This window comes from Alternaria triticimaculans (assembly GCF_023758025.1).
Source record: "Alternaria triticimaculans strain BMP 0046 chromosome Unknown scaffold_11, whole genome shotgun sequence".
NCBI lineage: Eukaryota > Fungi > Ascomycota > Dothideomycetes > Pleosporales > Pleosporaceae > Alternaria > Alternaria triticimaculans.
The window spans coordinates 98,775-120,572 of NW_026055968.1; the positions used below are offsets into that span (position 1 = coordinate 98,775).

Here is a 21,798-nt window from a genome sequence, read left to right on the forward strand (position 1 = left end):
CTTTTACTCTCCCCCAATATCCACATATCGACAAGAGACAGGAAAAGGAAAGGCCAAGATGGCGTGCATACATGCGTACACGCATGCGCGTTCTAGACGTCCTGCACGTTGGCGCCAATGTAGGTATGTACAGATCGGAGATATGTATAGTGAACTAGTATGCTTAGTTCCTTCCCGAAGCAAGCGGCTTGTCTACGCGAGAAAACCGGTGGCCGATGCCGTACTCACAAGCATCCTCAGCGCGACTCGATGAGTAGATGGATGCATGGACGGACGGATGTATCAACGCCAGAACTCTCTGCTATGTTTAGCAAGCAACTCAAATCCTCACCACCCTCACCCAGTAACGCATTCTTAATAACGCCATACCACCTTTCACTCTCCTCTCAACAACTCCATCCCAAGTCCTCTCGGCCCCGAACTCGGATATCGCATCGCAAAATGCACCCGCCCGTCTCTCAAATCAACCTGTATGGCGCCACCAACTTCCACACATATACCCAATCCCGCCTAGTCAGGTACATATGTATTTGTGTAAACTCGCATTCAATTACAAAGCCATCCATGATTTTCATCTTCCTGCATGGCGTCATACCACCCCTCTGCGCCATGATGACGCTTTCCCCGAACAGGAAAGGCACGATGTATGCAAGCCACGGAAATGGGTTAGTGGGGTAAGCTGACGGGGTGCTGAATAAGACGGTGATGCTGTGACGTCTACGTGGTTGATGTAGTTGTTCGGGTATGTGGGAAGTGGCTCGGACGAGGTGTGTAGTGTAGATGCATATGCTGGAGTGGGGGTTTCGTGGGTGGTCTGAGTATGCGGTTTGAGTGTGTGTTGCTGGCCGTGGTTTGTCAAGTCTCGGCATTAATGCAATATCACCTAGGTACAGATAGGCGAGATATCTGCATTCGAATCCACACAGCGGCACAGCAGCTACTCGCATCGGCACGGCCATAACATCCCCATCTTCAGCACGTTAACAAAGAACAACAACATTCCCGTAGATACGTCGCTTTGGGTGCATTAGCGGGGCAAATGAATGCAAGGCAAGCAGCAAGGGTCCATCCATTAGCGATGCTCTGCCCCACTTCCGTGGCTGTGGCTTGCAGTATGCAGCTGATCGAACGGATCTCCAACGCTAATTCACGCATGCATACGGCGGGATTGTGATCTTGATGGTGTTGTGGTTGATGACTTTGCAGTGACAAATATGATGGAACATGAGCATGGGGAGGGGGCAAAAAGGAATGGGAGGTTGGTCATTGATTGTGGTATTGATTGTGGTGTTTGTAATTACTGTTTAAGGCTATGGGGGATGTGATGGATGGTAGTGTTGTCTCTGATTTCTTGTTCAAGTGTTTACTTCGCTATCCAGCGATGTTGGAGGTAAATGCTGTCCTTGTATCTTCGCTGCGGGGTCTTGCGAAGGTTATGCAGTTTCTTGTCGGGCGGATGAAGGCTTCGGTTGCTGATTACAACGACGCCTGTCTGCGACCCGATGGATACAAACTTGAGCCCGGCGCATACAGTGTCCTTCGTCATCTCGATCCGCCAAACGAAAAAATTCTCGACAACCTTCAAGGCAGCGCTTTATACTGCGGCGGCAATGATCGCTCGCTCCCGTCCGCTGATAGGACTCGAAGCGGTATCGCGATAGTCGTAGAATTTACCTCCGACTTGGGCTGATACGGTGGCGGCGCTTCTCCGTGCTCGTCCAGTCCCTCAGTTGGGCGAAGGAGCACAGAGTCAGTGGCCCTGCATCGTCCGTGTAGGAACCTCCTTGTACCAGGCCAGGCTTCCACGCCTCCCGCTGGTGCTTGTTGCCCGTTCTGACGCCGGATTGTCAAATGACGGACTTTGCGGCGGCGTATGAGCCATATCGCGACGAGGATGAGTCCCGCGAGCATGCCGAGTAGGAGGTAAAAGTACTTGTAAAAACTGGCATTCTGGCGTTCTTCGGGGTAGAGTTCGGCGTCGTCCTTGTCGTCGCCGCGGCGGAAGATGCTTGGTTCAGCCGCTGAGGGCGTTTCTGCGAGCAGACTGAGATAAGCCATTGCGTTGGTTGAACTACAGTGAGTGTAGTGTGGGTATTGAGTGGAAATAGCGAAGCATTCGTAAGGTTGACCCAGTGAAACTGTTGCACGAGGGGCGAAGGTAGTGATTAGGGCATGGGCGAGGTAATCGTGAAGAATGGGCTGTTCACGGTTGTATCGCCTGCATTGTCAGCAGGGTTCGCTACTTCTTCAAGTAGCTGGTGAAGTAGGCGCGAAGGAGCCATCTTTGTGTGGCATCTCATATAAGAAGGAATTGAACAGGTCTGCAGCCTTCATCATGATAAGCACATCCAAATCTTATCACCCACCGTCATTGTAGGCTCCAGGTTGTTCGGCGTTATCATGGCACAAGGTGGAGTGTTGAAGTGATGCAGCGGAATCATCGGAATGGCGTGCTGGGGCTTGCAGATGATGGCGCCAAGCAATCGCGTCAGTTGCGCGCTCGCACCCTGTTGTCCAGTCGTCTTCTACTTAGCCCACCATCACCCCGCAACCTCGCATCCACACTCCAACATGGTCAAAGCTATCAGAGGTATGTCACGCCTCCCCTACCAATTCTCGCGATACTGATCTGTCAGGCACGCTCGTCAAGTGCGACGCTTCCATCAAAGCCATGCTGGTGGACATTGACAGCAAGAACAACAACGAATACATCATCGAGGAGCTCGACGAGGAGCACATTTTGGTCAAGGAAACGAGGATCAATGAGCTCAAGGCCCGTTTGAATCAGGTAGGTGTGGTGTTCATATGGTGTGGTCACTACTGACAGTCACAGATGATGAGAGAACGCTTGAAGGAACCAGAGAGTTCGGACTCTGAGTAGACGTCTGGCTTATGGCTCAATGCTATCACGATAAACCTTCTCTCCGCCTCTCTTTTCCGCTCCCAACCGCTCGACCGTCGAGGCGTCGTCCTTACATACCCGCCTTCTGCGCCGCGCTCTCCTGGGAGCCCACCCACTTCGGCCTGTGGTCGACGTACAACTCGGCGTTCATCGACATGTTGTCGAGGATCTTAGTGTCGTCAAGAGTTCCGACCTTGATGATGCGCTTGCCGGCAAAGGTGTCACCTTGGCGCCACATGGTCGAGCCACAGTCGCCGCTACACGAGGTCAGAACAGGACTCGCTATACCGTAACGAATACATACCAGAACATGGAAGTAACATCGTTTCCGCTGTCGCCCTTGACTGTGTGTGCCTTTGGCGTACCCTTGGTGACCTTGAAGCCCTCGTCCGAGTAGACGGCGTTGGTGGAGTAGGCGGATCCTGTGATCTTGCGGCAGTCAAGGCAGTGGCAGAGGATCTGGATACCCCATTAGCAACAGCAAGAGAATTGTTAGGACACCACATACGTTGCCTCCGCTCTCGCCCTGCACCTCGTAACGGACGTTACCGCAAAAGCATCCTCCGGCAGGCATCTTGATAAGTTGGTGGGTGGAAAGTTGGTTGGTGGAGTTGTTTAGGCTGTAAAGGTTGAAAGAGCAAGTGTCGTGCTGGACTGCCTTCACCTCGGGCTTTATACTCGAATCCCTACCCCGCTGTATCGATCGTCAACTTGGACAAGAAGCGCCCTACGCATCCAAGTTCCCCACCACTGGCCTAGCGCCGAGGCCTGATTCGGTTCAAGTCGCGAGGGTCTGCCGCCGACGCATGACGGGTAGAGGGAAGCCGTCCGCTTATGCTGCTTACGGTTGAGGGGCATGTTTGCTGTCATTGGCAGTTCTAGGTCTGGCCATGGTTCTGGTCGGGTTATGATACTTTGCTTGGACGAGGGGCAATTCCAAATCAAACACTCTCACACCCAATGCGGACCGATTGACAATTAGGATATGTTTGCTTGAGCCGACGATGCCGATTATGCCGCACGGCTGTGGCGTGAGACCAGTGCTTACTGAGAACAATGTACCTTGCTTCACTATTTAATCGAGAATGATACACTGCGCATGTGTGTAAGCCACAATGGAACAGCTATGACGTTGCCAGACGGTTTGCGGAGCGGGGTTTTCCCAATGCGGTTACGGCTAGTCGAAGCACGTGAATTCGAGTCAATTTGGCGTTTGCGCGCAGCCCGACCTCTACCTGTGCACTCAGTGAACACCATGCGATGGACGACCTCGCGCTTTGATCAACCCGGGTCGTTGATCGCCTCTACTCCATCTACAACTGCCTCATCGACATGGCCGGCAACGCACCCAATGTCTGGACGCAGATGAACTATGTCCCTCCCCGCGGCCAATGCAACCACAAGCCGTCTCTGCTCGCCGCCAAATGCCCGTGTTTGCGCTTCATGTTGCATCCGCTGAAGGTAGGCCTGGATACCCCACGCCGCCGGTCCATTAGCTAATCAGCATTCCAGTCGTCATCCTCATACGAATGCGACGGATGTGGCCACCACGCCTCCTTCCACACCATGGAGAACAAGACCGAAGACGAGATAAGGAAGCGCTGGGAAGTGGAGGCAAAGGAGCGCAACGAACAACAATCGCAGCAACCGCGGCCCAAGAAACGGGTCAGGGCGATTGAGTACAACAATGAGGAAGGGGTCGAGGACATTTTCAACGAGCTCTTGCTGCAAGAAGCTAGGACCAAGAAGGCTGCACCCAAGAAGAAGACAGGGAGGGCTGCGGGGACCAGGGCAAAGGGAAAGATTAGTGAGATTCTCGAGGACGATGTGGTGGAGTTGGACTGAGTTGGAAGACTGGAGATGGAGATGGAGCTGGCGTTCAGGTTATTGGGCTTAGGCCAGGCGTCGCGTTATGATACCCCGCGCATATATTCGTGCTTTATACATGGAAACATATTCAGTACTTTGGCAGCATGCATTTCTGGAGTTGGGTGGTCGGCCTGCCCTGCTTGGGACGCCAAGGCCAATCAACCGTGAGCGTACCTTGGGCGCAACACCTTTCCTCCTCGCTTCATGGATATGCGCGCAACATGATATCGTAACACCCAACCCTCACTCGACTGCATAATTAATCCACCTAGTGCCTTGCGTACTCTCCACGCCCACATGCATCATGGCCACGCCAACGCCTAAAGACAAAGAAACGCCGTCGCGACACCTCAATGCCTTCTCCTCGCCCGCCCCACGCAGCGTCCCTCCCTCCGGTAATATCAACATGATGTCGTACGACTCGCCCGCGGTGCTTAACATGCTCAACGACGTCGCGAGCTCGGGCATGGGAGGGGTGGGCATGGGCATCACCATGAGCGGGCTGGGCATGTCCAGCTTGGGCATGAGCGCAAGTGCCATGGGACGCGCCGACGAAGCAGAGCGAAGTCGCAGACTGCGCGAGATTATAGACATCATCGGCAAGAAGCCCGGACGCGTCAGCGAGCAGGGACTGCTGGCCCTTTGCAAGAAGATGGACATACCGTGCGAGAAGCACATGGACGAGGCAGGCACCTGGAGTCTCTTGATCGGCGACGAGGCCCTGTGCGACGTCACCTTCAAGAACGACGAGATTGTCAGCGTCAATCTCCAGACCGGGCTGGACGAATCGAGGGCCGATCTCAACTTCGGCGCGACGGGCTCTGAGATTCTCGTGCGCAGCTTGAAGCCTCTGCCCGGCCAGAGCAAGCTGAACGTCACGCTCGAGCGCTTCTCGGAGAGCTTGGAGAAGCTGCTGACGCTCGATAAGCTCGGCTCACCGCAGAACGGCGGGGTCAGTTGCTACAATGCGATTGCGGGGGTCTACACGAGCCTCCGGAAATTGTTTGAGCATGAAAAGAAGACGGAGCTCGCAAACAGGAAGCCTGACGAGCGGTTTAGAACATACAGGGCCGAGCGCGAAGTGCTGTGCAAGAAGAGCGGACGACCCAGGCTCAACGGCGGATCGTGTCTCGGTCTGAGTTTGGAATACTGGATGGATGGACGCTTGCAGCTAGATGGGCCAACTGAGTCTGCCTCGTACCCGGAAGACCATCGCTGGAGTCGCAACAAGATGTATTCACTGACCATCGAATGCGAATCTTCGCCCTCCACGCTCTATACGCCCATACGCATCTCCGACGACTGGATCAGCGACGCTGTTGAGAAGTCAGCCGACGCAGACGCAAATGTCTCCCTAGACAACATGCTGATGAACGCATCTTCGATAGACTGGCTCGACCCAAAGCCGACCTACCTCGAACCCCCCGAGCAGACCGACGATGCCATGAACCTCGACTCCGCAGCTGGACGCCTCCCCAACGTACGCTTCGTCGCCAAGTTCAACCCCCCTCTCGTCGTACCGCTCGCTGTGCACATGCAGCTATACCAGATCGTTGGCATTGAGCCTCGCACCGACGACTTCCGTCCTACCACATTCGCAGGCCTAGCTCTGAGGCCTGGCGAGGTAGATCCAGGCATGTCCAATACAACAGGCGACCGCACCCACGAGATTCGCAGCTCGCGGAAGGTGCTGGTGCTGGAGCAAGACGCATCGGGAAACGACTTGGACAGACGACACGACATGAGTCTCTACATACCCAAGCTAGAATACAGCCGCACGCTAGAAAGCCTGCCCTTCAGCCATCCTAAGCAACTCGTCGAGATGTTGCCCGTGCTAAGACAGTACGCGCATGTCACATCCCTCATACGAGACTGCTTTTACCTCGCACCCGAAAAACCCGTTCCCACCCACAAGCTTGGCCAGCATCCCACACCAACAGCTGCACCGCAGACGTCCGCGCAGGGAGACCTACCTCGTCTCCAACTCGACGTCACTCTAAGCTACAACCCGCCCACACCACGCTTCACCCTGCACGTCCCCCACCCCGAAGCCGTAACATCGTCCCCCGACGTCGCAGACCTCATCTCCAACCTCCTCTCCTCCCCCTCCGCCCCGGTCTCCACACCAATAACATACAACGCGCCCCTCGCCGTCACAATCGACATCCATCCCAACGGCGAGCTAGTTGTTGTCGAGCAAAACATTCATGCCAACCAAGCTTCCTCCAGTGACGAAACACAGTTCCAAGCAGAGCAACTAGACCGGAAACTGAAAATTATATCTCGAGTACTAGACGCAGCGGATGACCTGGGTGTTTGGGCAGAGTGGTTGAGGAAGGAGGCACTGAGGAGTAAGAAGAAGGATTAGGTGGACTTTCTGCGTGGACCGGAGGTCTATCAGAGTGAGGAGGAGATGGCGGATTGGCGGGCTTGGGCGAGAAGCAATGGCTGGGATGGGGAGAGGTGGAATGGAGGGGTGGAGGGTGAGATGGGACGGGACTTTTTGAGGCTGGGTGTTCGGGAGGGATGGAGCTGGAGCACGTCCTACGCGGGACAGATGCGACACTTTTGAGAGGGGGCCTAAGGTATGCGACTTCAGATGCATAGGCTGTCAATGGGAATGGTGTTGTTAGAACATTCTTAGAACTGGAAGGCAGAGATAGCATGGCTGTCGTGCATGAGATGTGTAGGAGCAAAACGTGCTATGCCGAGCCTTTACCCGCGGAACGGATTCCGATGACATAACTTCGCCTCGGCAACTTCGTTTACACCCTACATGCTCCAACGTCCTTGTTTCCAATGCTAGATTGATGACATCTGTGACTAGCTCGACCCCTACTCCGCCATCGTTGTCACCATGCCACCACCCACCTACGACCACTCCACCTCCAACATCCACTCCCTCCTCTCCTCCCTCATCCCCCACAACATCTCCAATACCCTCGACCTCTCCACCCGCTCTGCCAAATCAAACACCCCTTGGTCCCCCGCACCGCCAACCCACACACCCTTGATAGTCTTCTTCCCCCAAACCACCGCAGAAACATCGATCGTGCTCAAAGCATGCAACGAGCGCCGTATAGCCGTGACGCCCTTTTCCGGCGGCACGAGCTTCGGACAGGCGCTGGGGAATGTGAGGGGGGGCGTATGTGTGAGTTTTGAGAAAATGAGGGGGATTGTCAAGGTGAATGAGGATGATATGGATGTTGTTGTGCAGCCGGGGGTGGGGTGGGTGGAGTTGAATGAGGTAAGTTCTGGCTGGATGAAGGGTGTGTGAGATGTATACTGACGAGTATGTCTACCTCTGTAGAGGTTGCGGGAGAAAGGGTTGTTTTTTCCTGTTGATCCCGCGCCGGGGGCGAAGATAGGTGGGATGGTATGTTATCAATCCATGGCAATCCGATGGGTGCCCAGGTGTGTTGCTAACACTGTGACTGAGGTAGATAGCAATGTCCTGCTCCGGAACAAACGCCTACAACTACGGCACCATGGCCGAAAACGTCATCTCACTAACCTGCGTCCTCGCCTCCGGCGCCATCATTAAAACACACCACAGACCCCGGAAAACATCTGCAGGCTACGACCTCACGCATCTCGTTATCGAATCCGAAGGTACACTTGCGCTCGTCACGGAAGCGGTGCTGCGTCTTGCGCCGATACCGCGGAATTTGCATGTTGGGCTAGCTACGTTCAAGACGTTTCAAGAGGGTGTCGATGTTGTTGTTTCGCTGCAGAAACTGGGTCATCGGCTTGAGGCGTTGGAGTTGGCGGATGGGCCGCAGATGCGGTGTGTTAATGTGTCTGGTCTTGCGCCTGCACGTATGTTTGAGGAAGTGCCGACGCTGTTTTTTAAGATTGCGGGGCCGTCGATGTATAGTGTGCAAGACCAGATCGCTGTTATGCAGGAGCTATGTAAAACACACGGCGCATCGCATGTTGAAATCACGAATGAGGAGGAAGCGGTGGGTGTGATCTGGGGAGCGAGGAAGTGTATGGGCACGGCTCTTCTTGCTATGAAGAAGAAGGATACGGATCTTTTCTTACACAGCGACTGCGCAGTTCCTATTTCAAATCTCTCCCGCCTTGTCGCCGGAACTCAGGATCTCATATCCCAAGCATCGATTGCGAATCAAGCGGATTGGTTCTGTGCGAATGTCGGACATATCGGGGATGGTAATGTGCACTCCAGCATCGTCTGCCCACAGGAGCATTACGATGCAGCCATGAGTGTAATCATGGATATCGCGAGGTTGGCGCTGAGCTTAGAGGGTACAGTCACGGGCGAGCATGGTGTGGGGATGAAGTTGAGGGATGCGCTGGAAGAAGAGGTGGGGAGTGAGGGTGTGGAGGTTATGAGGGGGGTCAAGAGGGCATTGGATCCGAGGGGCATTTTGAATCCGGATAAGGTTTTTAGGTTGGAGGGAGAGGAAAGAGAGGGGAGTGGGTCTAAACTCTAGGTTTTTGAGATCGCTGGACGAGGGATGTGTGTTGTTCGAGACGAGATGTCTGTCTATCATGTCAGACCTACCTAGGTATGCAGAACATTTACCACCACCTCTCCTCCTCCCACTCACCCATAAAGAAGAAGCTAACAAGCGTGATTTAGTGGCGTTAAAGTATACGGCTAGTATAGTGACTCGTTACTTGGAGAGCAAAAATCGGAAAGTTCAGTAACTGAGATGTGGAAGGGGTTGCCGAGGCGAAGCCGTCTCGGAACTAGTTCCGCGGGTAACGAGTATCAGCAGAGCAGTCGCGAGGGCGGATATGGCAAACCTCACGACAGCGACAGCAAGATCGAGCAGGCCCTCTACGACGTGTAGGAGCCTGAAGACACCTCGCTGGAATCTACACTTGTGCTAAACTTTCCTAATCGGGTAATTTACTAACATGTAGGTTTGCCGCGCTTTTTTGAGGTTTGTAGAGAGGTTTATCTTCTGTTCACAACGTAACAATATTCTGCCATTACAACTTTGCAGTTTCCTTCGGGTTGCCAGTAGCACCAGCCGTCTTCAGCTCATTCCACAGTCTCAAGCCTTCCTCCAATCGAATGTCTTCTTCGATAGCGACATTCCCATCCTTCTTCAGCGTCCTCAACTGCATTGCATGCTGTGTACCCCAATTCATCTCTTCGCCTTTCAAGAACCTGCTCAACGGCTCGTGAAACGTCTTCAACGCGATCTGCTTCTCCTCTTCGGTCAGGTTGTTTCCGTTACCCCAGAACCATATCGCCATGTCGGAGCCGTGGCTAGCACCGAAGTGCTTGGGCAACTCTTTATCAACACATTGCGCCCGCCATTCGATGCGGTATCTCTGGATGAGATCTCCCGCCCCATGCTTCACCAACGCGTTGACCATTCCGCGACGCAGTGCGTGAATCTGCACGTCAGCGTAGATATGACCGAAAGCCGCTTGCCAGCTCGAGTACTTCGACGGTAATTTGCGACTGGGAAAGTAGTGCGACATCAGCACCTTGCATGCTTCGCGAGGGTAATCAGCTTCAAGGCGGTACAGCATGTTATCGAAGCCCGGTCTAGGTGGCCGCCAAAGACCGTAAACATGATGCTCGTCGCTGCATTCGCCAATGACGAGCTTGACGTTGCGCCGTTTCATGCGCTCGGCAAAGACACCATTCGACAGCTCTTCGAGAAGCCCATGCCTTACAAACTCCCCATCAGTAACAGCGCGGAACTGATGCAGCTTGATCCCGTTACTCGCTTCCACAATCGCCCTCGGACTCAACGAACGCAGTTTCGCCAACTTCTCAGCCGGCGACGCAGCCAAATCAATATCCAACGCCCCCAATAACTCGTCGAACTGGTCCTGCGCCTCTCCCAAACTCTTCGGTTGCATACCCGGCCCATTCGACAGCATCAACGCCCTCTTAACAACCGCCTTCTCATCAGCGCAACCGAGATCGTACGACAGCTGATGGAACACCGAGTGCGAACCCGCCGAGTAACCCCCGACAGTAATATTCGCGGCGTCCCCACCAAAATAGCTAACATTCTCATACGTCCACTGCAAAGCCATGCGCTGATCCCAGAAGCCAAGATTAACGCCAAAATCACCAGCAGGACACGAGTCGATCAGCTCCTGGGATGAAAGGAATCCGAATACGTTTAGGCGGTACGCGGGAGCGACGACGACGCATTGGATGGGGGACTCGCTGAGTAGCGCGCGGAGGTCGAGTCCGTTCGGGCTACCCCATTGCAGGAACCCGCCGTCTAGTGCATGTTAGTGTCGGATCTACCACGTGGTGCCAGAGTTTATGTCCCGTGCCAATGTGCGCCAACCGAAGATCTGCTGCGTATGCTGGCTGCCGTGAAACGGCGATGGCCAAGCACTAAGAGGTTACGAGTGCGAAGGAGGAAAATGATTACTTACGGATCCAGAATAGTACCGGCCAACCTCCCCGAGTCAGCTTTCAATTGGTTGAGGTCGCACGTAGAGTCAGGGACATTACCTTCTGCTGGCGATGGCCCGGCTGGAATCCAGATGTTGGTTTGCAGACAATCTTCGTCCCAGGCGAGCTCGTCAAGGGTTGCAGTGTTGGAGCCTGGCTGAGGGCATATTCCACAGCCGCCTGTATATCGTCCTGGGTTCGGTTTTGTGCCGTAGCGGTAGCATGGTGGTAGGGATCGTGGCTTTTGGAAGCGAAAGGGGCCGACGGGTGGGAGGGCGTACGGGACGCCGCCGAAATAATGACACTGGGCTTGGCCGTCGCTGCTGAGATACGTCAGGCCCTCAGCGAAGCCACGAAACTGAAGATCGCGACGATATGGTTTCGACGGCTTCGACATGTTGATGGAAGGTGATGTAGTGCAGATGAGGTTGCTGATCAACGCATGTACCTCGGCTACTGTAGATGCGAAACGCTCAGCCCCTGACGGTGATCATGATGACCATGGCAGCGGGAATACGTCCGTGAGTACGCAACGGTGCGGAAACGAATTCCCGGTATTGGGTAGCAGGATGGTTTGAAGATCATTAATTCATTATCATTACTATGTGCTTCTGTGTAGAGAAGCGTTTAAGCCCACTCAGTATGGTCGCGCGACGCTATACTCTTGTTGTCGGCTGTCACACTGACATGTGTGGTCTTCATGATCGCTCCCTCGGAGCCTTTTCGCTCATGACTCGCCTCATCTGGCAGTATGCCGAGCTCACTGTCGTCGTCCGTCTCGTGCTTTGGCCTTGACGACTTCCCGCTGACCTGAGGCCCTGACACCTGGAGCGCATAGCTTTGTCTTGATCCCTTGCCTGATCCTCCTGTGAGACTGGTTGGAAGCACTTTGCGGAGACCGTTCTCGAATGTTTTGCGTAGCGGCGGCAGCGAGGCTGTGAAAGCGCCAACGAAAACTTCAGCGATGGCGAAAACGCTTAGGTTGACGGACGAGTAGGTTGGATCTGGCGATTCGTTCAAAGACTTCATCTCGTAGAGTTTCAGTGCGGATATAGTGGTTGTGCTTGGAAGTGTTAGTGACGAAATCGGGGTGTCAAGAGGGCTACCTACATGAGACCGCAGAGGAACACTGCGCGGACGCCCCAGATGGTTCGCTTGGGAAGTTGCACCCTCGCAATGTAGATGAGCGGGGCCATGGTGTAGAGCAGATCAGTCGCTATGTTGACTGCAGCACCCGAGTATCCGGAGATGACACGCGGCTTCGCGTCCCAGCAAGACCCAGGTTTCATTCCGGAGACGTCCCAATGCTTGGTGTATGGCGTGCACTCGCCGAACAGAATGACGGTAGGGAAGACGACGTTGACGCCGATATGGATCACAACGGAAAGCCATATGATAATCCGGAAGGTTCGCGAAAAGTCCAGCATGAAGATGTAGGCGCAGACACTCAGCTTGATCAAAGCCATACCGTATAGGTTAAGCAGCTGACCCAGCCAGAGCATGTAGAGGTACGTCTCCATGTTTTGAGGTGTCAATATCGGGTCCCAGACGTGCCTGCCGCCTCCAACTTCAGCCATCTTGTAACAGCATGCTGCGCCTGCGACAGCTATAACCTGAAGCTGATTAGCAAATGCTTGGAACTCTTATTTGATCGCCACTTACTTGTCCCGTCCATAGCAGATGGTCGGTTAGTAGGAAGTAATTCCTGTTCTTCCAGTTTATGCCCAAGCGGAGTAGAACGAATATCGAGCTGAAGATGATCAAGGTGATGATGGGTATCTTGAGCGCATTGGAGCGGTCGTCCAAAGGAAGTCCCTCCGGTGTTGTGGGTACACCCATTGCGAATGGGAGAATGTAGAGAGGATGAGACACGGAAAGATAAAGATGCCCAATGAAATTGGCTGACCGGAGACCTCTCCTCGAAATGAGCTTCTGCTGATCACCTGGAATGCTATGCAGGCTGATGCAGCAACGGGCCGGGTGGACGTGCTGTTATAATTGCTCTGTTAACGTTCTGCAGATAGCCAGACATAAACGGCGGAGTGGCCGACCGATGTCAAACTCAGCCAATCCCGTAAGACGCAACGAAGCATGCAGGAGGCGGTTAAACCCTATTCCTACGACTGTGCGCCGAGGACTAGCGCACATCACCGTGGCAGGTCGTTAGTCAGGATGCGTTCATGCTCGGACATCGTGGTCCAGATCTCCACTGATCAGCTTGAAGGAGGCAGCCGAGCCGCAAGGCTCTGCAGATCAAACATATCTTCTCCTCCTCTCGCGCAAGCCCTGAAAGAGCCAGAAGCGCACGGTCGGGAGACCTTCCACAGCCACTCCCAATTTGTCTTCTGGAAACAAACCCAACCAAACTCTTGCATGCTGCTAACCCACAGCCCCGAGATTAGGTTCATCGTGAGTTGTGAGCGGAGCCAGCAAGCACGACATCTGTCACTCGGTTAGCCGTCGTGGCATGGGCTAAGAGGTTATGATGCGCGCCGTTGCACGAAGGTTTAGCTCAGGCGGGCGCAGATGCCAGGCCATCAGGCTCGAAACGGCCTTGTCAAGTAGTCCGGCCGAGCCACGGAAGCGGAGTGAATAGACAGCGAGGGTATCGAGTGTCCATCATTCCGAGCGCATCAGATACCCCTTGCACTCTTCAATGTGAGCAGCCGACGCGAAGTCTCTGTGACGATGTCATACTCAGTGAACGGGCCGAACGGGTGCGATAGCACCGGCTTGTTGCTCGCTCTTCGCTACCGCAATAATTCTAGTACAACGTGGGTGCCCGCAGCAGGAAAGATTGACAAGCGACGGTTGCTGAGCTCGTGAAGTTAGTGATGCCGCCAGGTTTCTGTCTTTGTGTAGCTAGTGTCAGATAGGAGCGCGCCATACCCGATTGAGCCTTCTCCGGCCGCCACCGATAATCTAGACGACTGCAAAACCTAAACACTCGTACGCCAAAGCATAACAATCGACCTAATGACGACCCGCAGCAGCGCGACAGCAGGACGAGCACGATGGAGATTTTCACCAGTACGGCTCTTGCAACATGACAGCCGTGGCCCCTGCATTCCCGCGGTTGTACCAGGGGCCGCCGCTTCGCCATCACCACACCGTCGGTCTCGCCCTTTGAACTATCGACTACTATGTGGTTCGCAGGACAAAGCGCTGCACCATCCAGGGTAAAATCTCCTCATCAGCTCGCGTGGCGCACGTCATACGACGATGCACGTGGTTGTTACGGCGGGAGCTGATAGTCGACGCCACGTTAGCTGTACTTGCCAGATATCGATGACTGCAGCTCTAGGCTTGTCGATAGCCGTGCAGATTGACAGGATCATTAGGCTTACCGTTTCTAGTCGACTACGGTTATACTTTTCAGCAAGGTTTGCGGATCTCTACGTTGTTCCCGTGCAGAATCGATCCAAGAACCCGGGCAACATGCTACATTGAGCACTGCAGAGTCTGGTACCTTTGAGCGCCAGTTACTCCACGAGAAAAAGTCGTTACGCAACGCCCAGCGGGTAGTATAGAACTGCCATGGCATGCCGAAGCTCGTTTATTCGCAAGCGAAACACTTCAGTAGCTTCGCGTACTCAGGGGTGGCCCGTCCGTCAGCTACCTGACAAACGGATCAGTCCTGGTATAAACCTTCGACGATCCGTAATCTTAGCTCTTGACGCACCACTCACCCTTGCGCCATTCGTCTGGTGCTCATACACTCCTTCTGTTGATAATTTCTAATATGGCTCTTCTTCTTGGGGGCATTTTCTACCTCGCTTCTTTCGTGCCGCGCGTGTTGGACCCGTCCTCTCCGGGTAGCAGCAGCGGCGAGCCAGATGTTGGAGGGCAATCGTTCGACTACATCATTGTTGGTGGCGGGTTGACAGGCCTGACAGTTGCCAACCGCCTCAGCGAAGATTCAAGCCGTGAGTAACCACATTCGGCGTTGACATATGGACCTAACATCCACAGGTACTGTTCTCGTGATCGAAAATGGGTATGTCGTCGACGATGTGACCACTCAAGTACCTAGCTTTGCCAACAGTGTTAACGCAAATCTCATGTACGACATCACGTCTGCATATGACACAAACACAGGCGGTACTCATCCTGTCTGGGTGGGTAACGTTGTTGGTGGTGGATCTGTAGTCAACGGCATGGCCTTTGACCGAGCATCTGCCGCCGACTACAATGCGTGGGAGCAACTTGGTAACGCCGGCTGGAACTTCAACAGCCTCTTATACTACTTCAAAAAGTCGACCACATTCACGCCACCCACCTCGAACAACGTGAAGAGCTTTGGCACTACGTATGATGCATCCTACTACGGCACCAACGGGCCGATACAAGCATCGTTCCCAAACTTCGAGTACGAAGACACAAAGACCATCTGGGCAGCATACAAGCAATCAGGCGTGCCTTTGCCCAGAGAGCATGCTTCAGGGAGGGCAGTGGGTGCTTTCTGGATACCTACAGCTCTGCGACCCAAGACCCAGACACGATCGCATGCGAAGAACGAGTACTACGACCCTGTCAAGACCCGCAGCAACCTTGTACTCGTCACCGGAAAGACTGTCAACGAGGTCCTCTTCGACAAGGGCGTTTTCACTGGCTACACAGCCAATGGTGTCCAGTTCAAATCGCGAACGGATGGCTCGGTCAAGCAAGTCTATGCGAAGCGCGAGGTCATCATGGCTGCGGGGTCAATATTCACACCACAGATCCTTCAGCTCAGCGGTATTGGGCCGAGCGATGTCCTTAAAGCTGCAGGCATCAACGTGAAGAAGAACATGCCCGCTGTCGGCGCCAACATGCAAGACCACCCCAATGCCAACATGGTTTTCGACCTCAAGAATCTCGCTTTCCCTAACATTTATAGCGGCGCAGACCCCACTTACAACGCCACAGTGTGGTCCGAGTACGACACCAGCAGGAGCGGTCCCCTCACGCAAGCCCATGGCAGCAGCCTAGCCTTCCTCAGTCTGCAGACAGTTTGCGATAACTGGAACCAGATTGTGCAGACTGTCAAGTCACAGAACGTCCGTAGCTACCTTCCGTCGGTATACGACGACTCTTCTCTGCTACGCGGCTTCACAAAGCAACGCGACATCATCGCTGGTCTCCACAGTAGCGCCGACGCCGCCGTTGGCGAGTTCCCCATGGTACCATTCGGTCTCGCTATCAGCTCGCTGCAACGCCCGCTCTCTCGCGGCACTGTCACCATCAACCCAAGCAACAAATACGGCAACCCCGTTGTCCAGTTCAACGCCCTTCAAAATCCAGTCGATCGCCAGATCATCGCCGGAATGGTCAGATGGACGCGCAAACACTGGGCCAACCCTGAGCTTAAGAAGTTCTCTCCCGTCGAGCTCACGCCTGGCACCCAAGCGCAGACGGACGATGAGATCATCAATGACCTTGTTCAGCAAAAGGCTCTCCAGGCTTCTTTCGCACATATGTCTGGTAGCTGCGCAATGATGCCGGAGTCTCTTGGTGGGTGCGTTGGTAGCGATCTCACTGTGCATGGTGTGAAGGGCCTGAGCATCGTAGACGCGAGTATCATCCCGTTGATCCCCGCGACACACTTGCAAGCGACTATGTACGCTGTCGCAGAGAAGGGAGCTGATATGATTAAAGCCCGTAACGCTTTCGATATTCTCAATCCTTTTGGTCTTCCTACTTTCAGAAGTTTCTTTCGTTGGTAGGAGTAGACTGTAGTGTAGAACGAAATCACATACTTTCCTTGATGCCATCAAACTTCATATGAGATTACTGCGCCCGTGATGCTACATGATCACCTTCCTCGTCTACGTCACTTGTCGTTGTTCTAGTCCGCTGCATCTGATCGTCAACACAACTGAACTAGCTATGAACTGATAGTTCCCTCCAGAAGCGCATGCGCCAGATATGCTCTAGTGCTTCGTGTGCACGGTCACCCCCGCACGTTCGTTCGCTGCAATCAGGCTAAACACGGGAAGGGTGATCAGGCACGAAGCGGTAGATCTTGAACCGCATGCTTGGGAACAGTGAAATGACATGCATAACCCAACAAGAATAGCTGCGAGAACAATCACAACTATACGTACGCACTCAAAGGTGCCGAAATCTTATGACCACGTCTGCTGTACCAACCTGACAATCAGAAGTCCCTTTCGCATTCAACCCCATTTAGCCGTCGCACTACCTAGCCCGCAAAGCCCGTAGCGACTTTCGGCACAGCGTAGCCCTTCCAGACCTCGAAGTTCGCGCTCTTAGCTCTGCTTAGGTCAAATACCGCTTGCCCCTGCGCCGTATGCTTCGATACACTAGAAGCGGGATTCGTCTTTTGGGCCGGCGCTGTCGGATTGAATGCGAACCCGAGACTTGGCGCTGTATCTGTAGGCTTGAAAGTCGTGCCGTCGGTCTGAATGCACTTGGAGCAGAGGAATGTGTAGGTCCAGTGCGTGCTGTTGACGTATGTGCCGTTTGATATTGCGGTCTGCGTGAAAGTGCCGGTTGCGATGGCTGGAGAGGCGTATTGACTGCTGGCTGTTAGCATCACTTTGCCGTTGTAGTTGATCATCTTGGGCGTACGCAGTCTTCCTAAAGCTGCCCACTACAGTTTGAGCGTTTGGCCAAGCGACGATCAAGAGCTTGTTGAGCATTCCACCTCCGAGAGAAACACCGCTCCACCCCGTGCCTTTGCCCCCGATCGTCGCAATGAAGTCAGTGTTTCCGGTGGCGTTGGCTGGAAGTGCAAGACCGAAGAACATGCCACTACTGTGCTGGAGGGTGTTGAATGTAATGCCTGATTTGGTATCGGTGTACGGGGATGGTGTTTGTGCAGCCGCAAGTGTTGCGAGAACGCCGATGACGAAACTAGAGCACTTCATCTTCTCGATAAGGAAGGTTTGAGAACAGTGTGTTTCTGAGGGTTGGCGCCAGTCGAAGGCTTTCGCACATGTCTTTAATGACCTTTTTCCTGTAAGTCTGCTCCTTCAAGAACTATAGATACCAATATCATCTCCGCTCCGGATATAGTGCAGCTTTGCAGGAATCTAAAACACATGGAGTCAATGTCTATCCCGCGTTTGAAGCATATCCACTGAGTGCTGGGCTCGTCGCGATACATCCGACTGGGTTCTGGATAGATGATATGCGGTGGTACGTGGTAAAGGATTGGTGGAGAACTGACAGATCCCAAGTCTGCGAAATGAGGGAGATGCGAATTGTTGAGGACGATGAGTGCAGCATATATAGGCTGTTGAGTGTCGGATACGTGTGCTGCGATTCGCCTGGTTTTGGAGATTACCGAGCGATCTGGACATGGCTGTAGTATCGGCATGCATCAAACCAGTAGAGATGCATCTCAACCAGCGAAGAACACTACCGTGAACATCAACTCTTCGAGGAGATGCCCGACCTGAGGTCTTGCTATTGTGATCGAGTGTTCGTGCCGTCACGTCACCTTTGCTTCCTCGACTCATCAGAACGGGCTGGAATAGACGCAGTAGTAGCAGCTTCCTCGACTTATGCGCGCGTAAGCGATTGACAACATAATCATCGATTATCGCAAGCTCTTCGTAGGCATCATTGCGATTCAGTCGCGCAAGAGCGATCACGAGGATGTCGAATGGAAAAAACAACGGGACTGACCTTGTCAATCATCACCCAAGCAGCTCGGCGTCTGACCTCACGGAGTGCGGGTAGACCATTCGATTTGGTATATCGCTTTCATCGATGGATTAAGATGAATATATAAGCCAGTGGGTATCATCGAAAAGGTGTCCAAGTCTGGTATAGCCCTCTACCAGTATCAAGAAAGGTTCATCGATGGAGAATAGCTGAAGATGATGTCGCTGTGCTGCTGAAGCTGTCGTTGCCGTCACAATCGCGTCGTGTACGCCTCTAGACCACGAGAATACGACGCGGTCGTCGACGAGGCAATGAGAAATCGCGTGCTGGAGCGATTTGCATACCAGCCCTAGCATGGGCCCGAATATTGGTTTCCTCGGTTGGGTACGCTTCCGGCAGACGATGATGATGACGGAAGGAATTCTGGGGGCTGGGATCGCTTCTGGCCCCCACACCACCCATTGATGCCTGCTTAGTCAGCATCGCTAAAGCATCCCGAGGTCTCTCGGACGAACTTCTGGCCTCAGACATCCATCACCTAGGCACGGTGCTGCAAGCCACATCAACGCCTACTCGCTGGTAATTTTTGAGAGCTCTGTCGTCAGACGGTATCCTTGAATCACGCGACGTTTAACAATGGCCTGGACAAGGAAGGTTCTCTTGCGCCGCGTTCTTTCTCCACTTGCATCTCAGCCTTACCACTGATGAGACCCGCTAAGGCTTCTGTTGCCACATCGTCGCATTTGTGCACTCTACAAGATCATGGCCGCACCGGAGCGGACGACTCAGAGTATACTCAAGAAGACCTTCGTTGATCCATTTCGGCTGCAAAAGCTACGACGCAAGTCCAGTGCACCCACTGCCGCGCCCGCCAGTCCGCCGGCAACACCCGACCAGGAGGATGACCCACTGGCAGCGTTACCCTTACTGCAGTATGGCTCTCTAGACCCAAATAAGAAGAGCGTCAGGCTTCTGGAAATACTGCCGGCACCTGAACACGAACCCATTCAGGCAACGCTATCCGTCTGCGATCTGGACGACAAGCCAACTTTCATCGCGCTATCCTATATGTGGGACAAGGCTGGCGAGAAGAAGTACATCGACATCCAAGGATCTAAGTTCGCCGTTGGAGAGAGCTTATGGAACTTCATCCAGCAATATCGCAGGAAGCAGTACCTTCGACAGTGCTGCGAGAAGGATCCAGGCAAGGCCGTACCCCTGTGGATTGACGCTATCGCGATTGATCAGAGCAACATACCGGAGCGCAATCACCAAGTCTCGCTCATGCGCGACGTATATACTGGAGCGCAATCTGTCATAGTGTGGCTCGGACTTCCTCAGGGATATGAGGAGTTGGCTTTCATGCTTGCGCGGCATCCTGACCTCCTCAGAGTCGAAGAGTTTCACAATGCTCTGGCGGGTGTTCTCAACAAGCCGTATTGGAGTCGGGTATGGGTGGTTCAGGAGTTTGTGCTGGCACAGTCGGTCGACATTTGGTGTGGCGACCTCAGTGTGGGTGCTGCGACAGTCGAAAGCATCTGGCGCGATGGGCTTGCGTCCGCACCAGTCGCGTCGCCAACAAGCATGATCTATACAAGTCGCGGCTATCTGCTGTTCAAGTACCGGAAGGACTTCAAGCGCACGAAGCAATACCGGAGAGAGATGCTCGGTCGCCGCAACAGCAAGACCCTCAAGTCCACATTTCGCTTGCGCGATCTCTTACAAGCCTTTGCGTTATCAGAGAGCTCTGTAGTATACGACAGAGTCTATGGATTCCTAGGAGTTGCATCGACTGGCCGTGGAGAGAGGATTGTGCCTGACTACAACAAAGCACCCGTTGAGCTACTCGTCGATGTGCTTCGCAACCAATGCCACGAAGATCCTAGGAGAGGAGACTCGGATGATTATCGTTTCCTGACGTTCCTCATGCAAGCGCTAGGCGTCTCGCGTGAAACCCTCGCACAGCATATCCTAAAGCTGTGCCCGGACCTGCAGCCACACCTCTACATTGTGGCTGCCACGCCCTGCATGACCGCCTCGGTCTCGTTCATCAGCACAATTACTGATGTTGGTAATCTCGTCGATCATGACGAAGCCTTCCAACCAGGCACGTGGAGAGCGACCTGGACGCGATCAAACATGCATCCAAGATCATTTTCGACCCAAGACATCCAGGACCTCGGTGACTACGTCACCAAAGGAGACACTCAAATGTTGCTCAGCTTTGCCGACCCTCATGTTGCATACGGAAACCCCGGCCCAACTGAAAAGGTGCGGCAAGCGATGATCGAAGCGTCCGCGGATTTGGTGATCGATGGTCTATCGCGCGGAGTTGTCGAGCAAGGGCATGACGCCAGCGCCAGTCCACAGCTTGGCGACAATGGAAGCAAAGTCATCCGCAACATCATCTCTCGGAGCATGACGGAGGACGCGGCGGCACTATACTTGGCCGCTAGAAGTAAACTGGCCCGGCGAAACACCGACCAACGACACGCACGATACACATCCTTCGTAGGCACCAACGGTATTACTGGATTTGCTTGCGGAGGAGGCCCAGGGTCATACGAGATAGGATCTGGCGACCGCATCTGCATGTTCTCTGGTGTTACGGACGTAAACAACGCGTTCATCCTCAGTCTCGACGCCAGCGGAAGATGGCTGATATCTGGCTTTGCGGTCATACTGTTACCGGAGTTGCGCACTCCTTCGGTTCTACGCAAAGCTATTGGGACTACGACGAAGAGCAATCATGGCACGAGTGAGCCGGGCAAGCAACAGACACCGCTCAACGATGTGACCATGTGCTTTCACTGCCACTTGAGCGATCTGCTTGAGCTCCAACGCTGCCAACTGTTGAGCAACGTTCAGATGAGCCTCTTGGTAGAGCAGACCTTGAGAGATGAAGCGGAGGGAATGATTCACCGATGCAAACAAGATACTGGGGCTCACGCGATACTCGAATTTGGGCTCTAGTGATATATTGGGAACCGAGATGTTGATGCTACAAAGA

The 21,798-nt window shown here is 53.8% G+C and overlaps 11 protein-coding genes across 11 annotated transcripts; 6 read left to right on the plus strand and 5 right to left on the minus strand.

Moving 5' to 3' along the window:
• Window positions 1-1,581: 1,581 nt before the first annotated feature.
• On the minus strand, window positions 1,582-2,058 carry J4E78_007238 (uncharacterized protein; the record flags this gene model as incomplete). Its single annotated transcript, XM_049367845.1, has 1 exon — window positions 1,582-2,058. One exon carries the CDS (start codon window positions 2,056-2,058, stop codon window positions 1,582-1,584), a length of 477 nt encoding a protein of 158 aa, XP_049220166.1.
• A 513-nt stretch (window positions 2,059-2,571) lies between these two features.
• J4E78_007239 (uncharacterized protein) lies at window positions 2,572-2,881 on the plus strand (the record flags this gene model as incomplete). Its single annotated transcript, XM_049367846.1, has 3 exons — window positions 2,572-2,590; window positions 2,637-2,788; window positions 2,834-2,881. The coding sequence occupies 3 exons, from the start codon at window positions 2,572-2,574 to the stop codon at window positions 2,879-2,881; spliced, it is 219 nt and encodes a 72-aa protein (XP_049220167.1).
• A 91-nt stretch (window positions 2,882-2,972) lies between these two features.
• J4E78_007240 (uncharacterized protein) lies at window positions 2,973-3,476 on the minus strand (the record flags this gene model as incomplete). The annotated part of the gene is made up of 3 exons (XM_049367847.1): window positions 2,973-3,159; window positions 3,207-3,361; window positions 3,411-3,476. The coding sequence occupies 3 exons, from the start codon at window positions 3,474-3,476 to the stop codon at window positions 2,973-2,975; spliced, it is 408 nt and encodes a 135-aa protein (XP_049220168.1).
• A 758-nt stretch (window positions 3,477-4,234) lies between these two features.
• On the plus strand, window positions 4,235-4,747 carry J4E78_007241 (uncharacterized protein; the record flags this gene model as incomplete). Its single annotated transcript, XM_049367848.1, has 2 exons — window positions 4,235-4,363; window positions 4,415-4,747. 2 exons carry the CDS (start codon window positions 4,235-4,237, stop codon window positions 4,745-4,747), a joined length of 462 nt encoding a protein of 153 aa, XP_049220169.1.
• Window positions 4,748-5,075: 328 nt separating this feature from the next.
• On the plus strand, window positions 5,076-7,139 carry J4E78_007242 (uncharacterized protein; the record flags this gene model as incomplete). Its single annotated transcript, XM_049367849.1, has 1 exon — window positions 5,076-7,139. One exon carries the CDS (start codon window positions 5,076-5,078, stop codon window positions 7,137-7,139), a length of 2,064 nt encoding a protein of 687 aa, XP_049220170.1.
• Window positions 7,140-8,013: 874 nt separating this feature from the next.
• On the plus strand, window positions 8,014-9,591 carry J4E78_007243 (uncharacterized protein; the record flags this gene model as incomplete). The annotated part of the gene is made up of 3 exons (XM_049367850.1): window positions 8,014-8,018; window positions 8,328-9,211; window positions 9,443-9,591. 3 exons carry the CDS (start codon window positions 8,014-8,016, stop codon window positions 9,589-9,591), a joined length of 1,038 nt encoding a protein of 345 aa, XP_049220171.1.
• Window positions 9,592-9,733: 142 nt separating this feature from the next.
• Window positions 9,734-11,571, minus strand: J4E78_007244 (uncharacterized protein; the record flags this gene model as incomplete). Its single annotated transcript, XM_049367851.1, has 3 exons — window positions 9,734-10,995; window positions 11,156-11,179; window positions 11,235-11,571. 3 exons carry the CDS (start codon window positions 11,569-11,571, stop codon window positions 9,734-9,736), a joined length of 1,623 nt encoding a protein of 540 aa, XP_049220172.1.
• A 230-nt stretch (window positions 11,572-11,801) lies between these two features.
• On the minus strand, window positions 11,802-13,013 carry J4E78_007245 (uncharacterized protein; the record flags this gene model as incomplete). Its single annotated transcript, XM_049367852.1, has 3 exons — window positions 11,802-12,237; window positions 12,285-12,787; window positions 12,837-13,013. The coding sequence occupies 3 exons, from the start codon at window positions 13,011-13,013 to the stop codon at window positions 11,802-11,804; spliced, it is 1,116 nt and encodes a 371-aa protein (XP_049220173.1).
• Window positions 13,014-14,916: 1,903 nt separating this feature from the next.
• On the plus strand, window positions 14,917-16,879 carry J4E78_007246 (uncharacterized protein; the record flags this gene model as incomplete). The annotated part of the gene is made up of 2 exons (XM_049367853.1): window positions 14,917-15,100; window positions 15,147-16,879. 2 exons carry the CDS (start codon window positions 14,917-14,919, stop codon window positions 16,877-16,879), a joined length of 1,917 nt encoding a protein of 638 aa, XP_049220174.1.
• A 479-nt stretch (window positions 16,880-17,358) lies between these two features.
• On the minus strand, window positions 17,359-18,046 carry J4E78_007247 (uncharacterized protein; the record flags this gene model as incomplete). Its single annotated transcript, XM_049367854.1, has 2 exons — window positions 17,359-17,695; window positions 17,748-18,046. 2 exons carry the CDS (start codon window positions 18,044-18,046, stop codon window positions 17,359-17,361), a joined length of 636 nt encoding a protein of 211 aa, XP_049220175.1.
• Window positions 18,047-19,550: 1,504 nt separating this feature from the next.
• J4E78_007248 (uncharacterized protein) lies at window positions 19,551-21,761 on the plus strand (the record flags this gene model as incomplete). The annotated part of the gene is made up of 1 exon (XM_049367855.1): window positions 19,551-21,761. One exon carries the CDS (start codon window positions 19,551-19,553, stop codon window positions 21,759-21,761), a length of 2,211 nt encoding a protein of 736 aa, XP_049220176.1.
• Window positions 21,762-21,798: the final 37 nt, after the last annotated feature.